This window comes from Seriola lalandi, unplaced genomic scaffold (assembly GCF_002814215.2).
Source record: "Seriola lalandi dorsalis isolate HSWRI2012SDOR001 ecotype SW California unplaced genomic scaffold, Sedor1 jcf7180002054616, whole genome shotgun sequence".
In the NCBI taxonomy this organism is placed as follows: domain Eukaryota; kingdom Metazoa; phylum Chordata; class Actinopteri; order Carangiformes; family Carangidae; genus Seriola; species Seriola lalandi.
In genome coordinates, this window is record NW_019525169.1 from 847,108 (window position 1) to 856,432 (window position 9,325).

Below are 9,325 nucleotides of genomic sequence, written 5' to 3' on the forward strand. Positions count from 1 at the left end.
AAAAAAAAAAAAAAACGTGAAGAAGTGATTGTAAAATGTTGGCACGTCCACTGGAGAAAACCTCCCCTCCCTCCCTGTTTCTATCCCTCTACACTTGCACACACATAGGCTACGTACGTATATACACACACATCATACACACACACACACACACACACACTCTGACACCGTCTCTAGTAGTAAGGAATTATTAGCCAATAGGACAACACTGGAAAAACATCAGTGACACATCTCAGCCACTGTTGTTGCAGGTGAGTTTGGGGGGTGGGGGGGCAGGATAAATTTCAATGCAGCTACTTTGCATTTTTGTTTTTGTGGGCCACATAAAAAGCTCCTCAATGGACAAACGTGAACAGAATCTGAGCAGCACATTAGATACACATTAATTTTCTATCTGGATCGAGGCCTGTTTGTTGGGGCTGAGTGTTTGGTTCCCTCCTCCAAACAGTGAAAAAACACCCCATTAAAACGACATAATACAGGCCGAACTTCTTTACTGATGAATCAGCTTGTGTGTGTCTTTTTTTTTTTTTTTTTTTTTTTTTGTCTAGCAGCCCATATAAAAACTGTGCAGCTCTACAACTCGTAGTAGTCGCCTACGCCACTCTATACAGCGTTACATAATGCATGAGAACAAGTTGTACTCCACTTTTGATGGACACTAAAAAAAATACAGTAGATATTAACTTAGCTGCAGACTCTGAAGTTGTAGCCAGTGTTTTCTTACAGATGAAGATTAGAAATAATAGTATATATATTTTTAAAAATTTAAAAAGCTCACTGGTGGCCAGGGTATACGTGAGCCAGTGGGAGCGTCCATTGTGAAAACATGCATTTTTAATTCATCCCAAACACAACTCGTCTAAAGCTACCGAGGAGCAGAAACAGCCACGACCAGCGCACCAAATAATATTGAGCAGGTTCTGAGGAAAGACGTGCACCCTTGTCAGCGCGCTCATGTTTACCAGCCTTCACGTAGGACCCCAGCATTAGCTATCATTCATAACCAGAGGAAATGTGCATGAAGACTGCCTGAATGGGAGCATTTTAGTGAAGGAAAATCTGTGCGTAATAGTTCCAACAAAAAAAAAAATTGGCCTTTTTTACTGTTTTGGCGAGGAATTAAAATATAAAGATTTTACAAAGTGTTACTGTTTTAAAAGAAATATTTTCTTCTTTCTGGTTTGCTTGTAAAACTCCCACCAAAAAGCCAAATTTTTTAATTTCATTAATAATGTTTTTTTCCTGCATTGCACAAGGACATGTTGTTCGTATAGTCAACCACTGGATTTGTGTTTTGCGTTCAATAATATTTCTATATTTTTTAAATAGTTGTATATGTGGTTAATTCTCAGTTTGCGGTGCACTGCACGGTTCGCTCCACTCTACTCGGCAGAAGTCGGTCAAGGCATCCGGGGTCAGTGTTACGGGGTATTTCAGGTTACCGAGAATACGGTATAGTAAAACGCATGCACGGTGCCACCAACCTGAAGAAGGCCTGTCCGAGTATCTGGTGCAGTAGACCCAGGCTGGCCACAGCATGGGCTGGGACGTGGCTGGGTTTGAGCTGGCTTGGGAACTGTCTGAGTCTGAGCTTAGGCACTGGTCTCCGTTCTCCCCGCGGGGTTTCAGGGGCTCCTCGGCGGCTATAGTGGGCTTCTTACCCGCGGTAACCGTGTGTGGAGTGGAGGTCCCCTCCGCCGGCACCGTGCTCCCCACCGGTTCGGTCTGAGGGGCGGCGGGGCTGTTGTGGCTCTCCCGCGATGCCAGGCTACTCTCTTCGCGGTTTGCGCCCCCGTCTTTTCTCTTCCCGAAATCCGGCCGCAGGATGTTGTCGATGAAGAAATTGGTGACCCGGTGAGGGATCTGCAGGTTCCCCGGAGCCTGTAACAGGGGAAGGATGGCTCTGTTTGATTCATCCGCCGACTCCTGCCGCTCCACCACGTCTCTGTTGCCGTGATCATTTTCTTCCATACTGATTCACTTTCCCCGCTTTACTCTCTTTAACCCCTTTATCGCTCTCTCCGCTGCAATAAAATACGTAAAGAACTTCAGGGAAATTAAATTTAAAAAAACTGCACGCGTAAAATAAATAAAAAAAATAAAACTCAAATGCTAGTGAGTGGCTTGGACACCATGCAAAGCCTTGCGGTAGTGTCCTCTGAGAAAAGCATACTTTTTGACATATATTCCCTCTATCTCGGGTTACAACTGACACCGTAGAGCTAAAACATGTGCCATTTGCGCACCATCCAATTTAGTGTTATCCGATTTCAGTGTGCTCAGTAATGCCTACACCTAAACTAAACTAAGGGTAAATAAAGAGGCTCCTAAACTGATGCTCTAATACACTCACTCTGGAGTTTTGTTCTTATTTTCAATACGAGCCCCCCGAGTGACGTTTTCCCACCGTCCTCCCAGACACGTGCCTTGGACCAATAGGGTGGCAGAAACCAGGCCACGTGACGCAGACTCCAGAGCAGTCCACAAACGCCCATCCTCGCCTTGGTAAAGGGAAAGAGTCCTGGACTAACGGAGAAGAAACCTAATTTAAATCCTGTGCATGCCCTCGGATACTCCCAATAATTCATCTGTGTTTATGAACATGCAACTTAATTTATTGGAGTTTAAGTTTGCAAAGGAAAACACGATGCACATCGGCTCGTTTGTGTTTCTAAAAACAATGGGAGATTGAAGTATCGGTTGTCAAATTGGGTTGCAGGGACCCCCGGGGTTCCTTGCTTGCAGGGCATGGAGGGATCCCCAATAAAATGAGCAATAGTACATTTTCACTTTGCTTTAATGCACTATAACACATGTTTGTTGTGAAGATGTTTAATCCTCGACACTTTCACAAACCCCATAGTTGAATACAGTTTGATTTTACAACCAATAACAAGAGAAATCTGCTCTCCTGAAGCCAGATCAAACGCAATCCCATCAAAATAGAGGAAAATGGCCTCACGTGGATGTATCTGGGGATCCGTGACGTGAAAATCTTTGAGGCAACATGTGTTTGGATATCAAGTGAAATACATCTTTGGACAACAGTGTATAACGGCAGTATCTGTCGGAAATATCCCAGAATACAGACGCATTAGAGGTTATTCTAACACCTGTGAGGTCAGATGGACTCGGAGTGACTTAAAGTCAGTGTCCTGGCCAAGCTTAACCGCGGACACGAACTGCTGCATGTCTGTGTACTCACGTTTTGAACTGAGGGTGGAGTGACCGTGTTTTCTTCAAAAATTGAATTAAATCTCAAAAGAAAAAATTATTTTATCATTATTATTTTTTGAATCCAGAGCAACAACACTTTGTTGGTTGTATCGTGTAATGTAAGCACTCTGGTTTGCAGGATGGTCTAATGTGTCATGTCGCCTCATAATTGGCAACAAAATGCATCAAAAGTGAAACGTGACAGCCCAAGACTCTTCCCTGCGTGATTTCAAACGCGCAGGGGATGTGTGTTAAGTATTTTTTTGATGTTCTCATGTTCGCCTGTCGTGACCCTGCGGTCGACCAAGAACTGGGTCCGTATCCCTTTAAAAGAAATCAGTGATGCAAACAAACTGTTTTGTGCTCGGTGCTCGGGATACTGAGTCGCGCCAAAGACAAAACTTTGAGCAACTTTCGCTGACCAGCACTAAGTTTGTCTTTCTCCTCCCAGGACGCCACCGGGCAGCAAGGATGGCTCAGCCGCTTCTCCGCTGGCGTTGGAACCGGGGCTGCGCGTAAAAAGACACACACACACACACACACACACACACACACACACATGGGGGCATCGAGGAGGAGCAGAGGAGCAGCGAGACTGAGTGAGGAGCCTTTGAACAATTCAGTTAGAAAGTCAGATGCCTTCTTTTTTTTCTTTTTTTTATTATTACAAGCATGCATTGTCTTTTCCTCCAGGTTCCAGGAAGTGGGAGCAACTTTGATCCAAATGTCTTAAATTAATACTTATTTGAAGCTTATTTTGTTGTAGGCTATAATGTGATTATTTGTGCATCACTGGCCAATCAGCCGTTATGATATGGAGAGCTCCTTGGTTTCTTTGAACTGTGCACACTTGCTGTAAAGGTTGAGGTTTTTTTGGACAATGTGGCGGTTGGTTTTGTGGCCCACAACTATTGTTTTTAATTTGTATTCGTGGCAGGATAAAGTCTGTAATTTAAGCTCAAGTCTAAGCAAGGTTTTGTCCTGCGGGAAAAAAAAATCACATCCTTGACTTTTCACCACTTAAATACGGGCTTTGTGCAAATTGCAAAGCAATTATTGTGGAAGTATTATTACCTAAAATATTTGTTTGGAGTTGATCTGGATTTGTGTTCAAACGCTTCTGGACAGCTCAAGTGCAGCATCACTGGCTACTGGCGGATCTGTGGATACTATTCCTCAATTAGAAGTGAAATATTGCCCTCTGATAACGCTGTCTTATCCAAAATCTACCTGAGCGACACCCACTTGGTCCTATCTCACATGTACCCCCCTCCCGCCGCCCCCCATCACAAAGGGCCCATCCAAACTCTCGGGGTCGGCTGCTGAAGTGAAAGTTGGGAGTGAAAGATGTAATTAGACAGGCCACTCTCATGCTGCGATTGTTTCTCACTTGTGAGGGGAAGCGCAGATTAATGTTGAGCGCTAAATAAGCAGCAGACAATGGAGGCACAGACAGGCCGCTACCGCCTGGGCTTGGCCTCTAACCTCCCAGCAAAACAGGGCTGTCTGGAGGAAATGACACCGTTTCAGCCTCTGAATTATAATAAGAGCATGTGTGCACTGCAAAAAAAAAAAAAAAAAAAAAAAAAATCCACATATTAACACGCCATCCAGTCTGTTGTTGAGCCCCAAAATCTTAGATTCTCTTAAAAAGTGACACATCTGCCACTGATCTCAGTTGTTTCCATTTTGAAGCGGCGTTTTGGAACAAAAATTAGACTTGTGTTTAGGGGTCAGATCGAGAATTAGGTTTGTTACGCACAGGAACTATATTTAAAAAAAAAAAATCTGTCAATGAGTGAAACAGCAGAGTGGAGAAGTCATGTCACTCTCAGTCTTTACAATGAAAACGAGCTTCTCAGCTTTAAAACTAGAGCATATGTGTATTTTTTGCAGTGTATACTTTACAAGCCCATAATCCCCACTATTGTGGGGTTTTCAAGTCACTATTGTCTTTCCACTTTGGACCGGCTCGTTTTGGTCCTTGGTGCTGAAAAGACGAAAATAAGTACCGTGTCCTGTTTTAGTAGAAAAGCTCATCCCAACCTTCACCATCGTTGCTTTTACTTACTGGGAATTTCTGTGCTTTGACACATGAGCGAGACTGTGCTTTACTTCTCTGGGTGTGAGTGGAAATGTCTTGTAGGGCAGTTTGTCCTGGTTGATTAAGGGTTAAAATATTGTTGTAGCTTTCAGTTGATTTGCATATGACGGTATTGATGTTTTTAAATTTTTTTTATTTTTTTATTTTCATCTAAAGTCAGACATAAGAGTCACAGAAAGCTTTTAGCCTTGTTATTGTTTTTGTTACCACAGTCTCTACTGGTGTGTTGTTTTGCTCTATATTGGATATTAGGTGATATAGATAATAAAGCTCCTCCATAATTAGTCTTTAGGGTGTTTATTGTTTTTTTAATTATTAATTTATACAGAAAAATATTGCAATTTTAAAATGAAGCTATTTTGATGGCAGTTGCATTGTTTTGTTTTTTAAATCTACATAGGCCTACGTTGTCCTGACGCGGGAAAACTCGCATATAAATCAAAAAATTTGATTTTTCCTTTTTTCTCGCTTGTAACATTATCAATAAGTATCCAAGTAAAAGAGCAATAGCAACGTTCATCTCGTGCATGTGCTCATCCAGCAGGCCATGCAGGCTTGTATCATGGGCGTATGTAGGCCTATAGTTTTTGTTGAGGATGACTTTAAACCCTGTGCGTGTGCACTTTTCACATTCTGGTAAAAACACGATCCAGGTCCAGAGAAGACTGTTTCTGCAAAAGCCATTTTTTACATTTATTTTTTTATTTTTTTTATTTTAACCAATTTCACCAGACTCAGATGTGTCTGAACCCGAAGCCTGCTCTGCCATCATTTCACAAGTGAAACACAAACGCTCACTTTTCATATTCAGGTGTTCTTTGCTTTAATTAGCTCTATAGGACTCATGTCATGTAACCTCCAAACAGCCGCCAGCAGGCCCACGTCAAATCAATAAGCAATGATGTGAAGTTTTAGAAAATTCTTGTTACAATCTGTAGTTTCGCCAACATAGGATCACCTAATCAATAAGCATTATTTTTTTAGTATTTTAAAAGTGTAGCTACATTGAGAGTGCCGCCTTATGGTTAAAGCATAGGCTGAATAAAATTATTATTTGCCACGAATATATTCTGTTCTTGTTCAGGGGAGCAGGAAATATTGATTATCGCACCAGTCATGTCTGTCAGGTTTTACCAAACAAGCGAATGCTTCAGTTTTCTTCTCTCTGTTCTCTTGTTTGCTTTAAAAAGCGCTGGAGCATCTCTTCTGCTTTGCAGGGAAGGGTTAATATCCCCTGTTTCTTCCTCTTTTTAATTCAAGGCTGGTAGCGCACAGTTTGAGGGTCTGATTTTTGTTTCTATGCAGCCTATAAATCCAGCAACCGGGTCTATTTCATATTCACTTATAGCTCAACACCCCCCCACACACACACGTTCACCCCTCCTCCTCCCCTTCCGCTTTCTCACATACACGCACACACACACACACACACCCACACACACACATATATATATATATAAATATATATATACACACACACACACACACACTCCTCCTACTACTATAATAAATCGTATGCATTGTGCGCATGTGCCCTGTCCTTGAGTTCCTATAACCTATTTTTTCCTCTGTATTTTGCTTGGTAGGATTGTCTCACACGTCACCAGCGCTCAGTACTATGGAGTACTACAAAAGGTGACGCGCAGAAGGAGGATTTGTGAATGGACGCCGTGATGTGTGCCAGCTCACAGATCAGAGGGCGGTGGGACCTCTGCAGATGCACCCTGAGCCCCACTCTCTCCACCCCCCCACACCCCTCTCCCTCCCTCCCCGGTCACCATCCCTCCCTCCAGATGAATGGGGGTCTCTAAGATATCAGCTCTGTCACCATGCAGGGGTCGGACCAAATCCTCCAGCTTCCTGTGCCTTTCAAAACCTGAAAGCACGTCTCTCCTATTTGATGATCCTGTATGATTTTTTTTGTTGTGCTTTTTGTGGGCCTGGGAGCTCGCTGCCCTCCCGTTTTTCATCCCGGGTCAGCCAAGAGCATGGCAGCCGAATTAGCAAAGATTAGAAGCGGGCCTAATTGCATGTAGTCTGCACTGCGAAAAAAAAAAAAAAAGTCAATCAGTTCAGAAATGCAGTTCATCTCAAATGAATTTTGGGATTTGAGGAGGGGAGTTCCACCTGTTTACAACGCCTCATTGTTTGCCAGGAATTTTCCAGAAACAGGAATTTTCTTGCCAGTGCTCAAATATGGCAGAAGACAAGGAACCTATGTGAAGAAGGGAAACACAAATAACATTATTTTTTTAAACTCCCAAACTCCCTCCTAATCTTCTAAAAGTCTCATAACATGATACATAACTTTCAGTTTGGATTTTTATTTTGAAGAAAAACATGTAGTGAGATAGTGCTTCACGAAGTCTGTTTGTCTCCTTCATTTATTTTGTTTCTATTCACCATCCAGGTGTTTGATCCTTCACTCCACTATTTATTCATCACGTAGATGATGTCTATATAATTTCTCCGCGGTGTGAATGTGTTTACAGAGAAATCCTCTGCAGTAGCAGCGGACTTTCAGGCTGCAGAATCTTCTGGTTTCAGCCCTTTATAGGTTTTAATAACTCTTAATCCGTCTGATCGGTCTGGCGTAGATAAGTCTCATTTGAATTGGGATTGTTCTTAAGGAGAAGAAGTCTCAAACAGAGCTTAGCACAAACAAGTGCACCACCCTGAGCGCAATTAAGGCCTCAGTTAAATTACATGAAGGCTAATTGAATGCAGTTGAGTTCCCATCAGCCAGCTCTTGAATGCTCCACTAATATGAGGAAAATGTTCAATTGAACCAGCCATTAAAAAAAAACAAAAAAAAGTTTTTGAAGAGTGTTTATTTTCTGTAAAATGTCAAAGAAGTATTTTTCTCACAAGCGTAAAGCAGCAGCACTCCACTTTTAATTTCCATTGTTTTACAAAACGGCTTTTTTTTTTTTTCTTTTTTTTAAGTTTTCTCTATCGTCTGTAAGAGACACAAGACTAAGCGGAACAAAGTTTTTTTTGCAGCTGTTGAGTTGGATACACGCTTATAAACAAGTCCCATGTAGAACCAGCTGAAAAGAAGAATGTACATTGTGGCAAGTTAAAAAATTAACACTGATTTCTGGTCTTTTGCCGAAATCTCCCGGGATGGAAAATATACTTTTAACAAAGTTAGTGATTAGAGTTGAAATCCTTATCATGAGGAGTCAGTTTTCACGTCCTCAATCTCTTAATGCCAATATAATGGAAGCTGAAATCGCATGACTGACTAAAAATAAAGGCAACAATAGCTATAGGCTACATACACTACCCTGAAAGAAACTAGAGAGTTAAGATAGAGAATATAACTCCAACAATAAAACGGAAGTCGTATCCTACAGTTGTGTTAGGCAGTTCTTTTAAAACCTTAGCCTATTTGTTTCATTTTGAAATTTAAAAAATGAAAGGTAGAGGAGAAACCAGGCTTGTGATTCAGAGTGTGACTCTAAGGCCCAGCGACAGTGGACATGAAGGGTTAGAAGAATAAAGAGCGCGCACACAAGATGACATATGGTGAATCCATCGTGTTTATGGGGTGTTGCATTCTTACTCCCATGTCTAATTAAAAGTGTGAAAGTTTTTTTTTCTCTCTCTCTTTAATGAAGCCTCGAGGTTTCGTTCACAGACACTGTTAAAAGTAGGGAAAATTGTGTATCCGTTGTCTCCGTGATACTCAACTGGTGTCAGGAGCAGCGTTTCCCAGCTGGCCTGTGAGACTGTTCACATGTCGGGACGTCTTACTTGTGACAGCAAAGAATGAACTGCACGTGGTGGCTATTTCCGTAAGGTTAATGGGTTTACATTCTCAGTCATACAGAACAAATAGGCTACCATGCAACATGGAGGGGGAGGGGAAGGGGGGAGTGAGGAGATCGAGATGGGGTGCATTTATGAATGGAAATGTGTCGCTAAACAGACTCAGAAAAAAACAGCATAAGGTAAAAGACTCCACAGTCTACCTGGTGCCACCCCACCCCACCCCAC

The 9,325-nt window shown here is 42.2% G+C and overlaps 1 protein-coding gene and 1 long non-coding RNA gene across 2 annotated transcripts in view; one reads left to right on the forward strand and one right to left on the reverse strand.

Moving 5' to 3' along the window:
• The window catches only part of en2a (engrailed homeobox 2a), a 3,940-nt gene extending 1,472 nt beyond the window's left edge, over positions 1-2,468 (reverse strand). Inside the window, exon 1 of the mRNA XM_023420090.2 lies at positions 1,488-2,468. Within this exon, the coding sequence (XP_023275858.1) occupies positions 1,488-1,974 (487 nt within the window). The 5' untranslated portion in view covers positions 1,975-2,468. The remainder of the gene's footprint in view (positions 1-1,487) is intronic.
• Positions 1-8,920, forward strand: part of LOC147818351 (uncharacterized) — a 34,440-nt gene extending 25,520 nt beyond the window's left edge. Inside the window, exons 8-9 of the long non-coding RNA XR_015438044.1 lie at positions 3,671-3,734; positions 6,910-8,920. This is a non-coding gene — a long non-coding RNA (uncharacterized LOC147818351). The remainder of the gene's footprint in view (positions 1-3,670; positions 3,735-6,909) is intronic.
• The last annotated feature ends 405 nt before the right edge of the window (positions 8,921-9,325 follow it).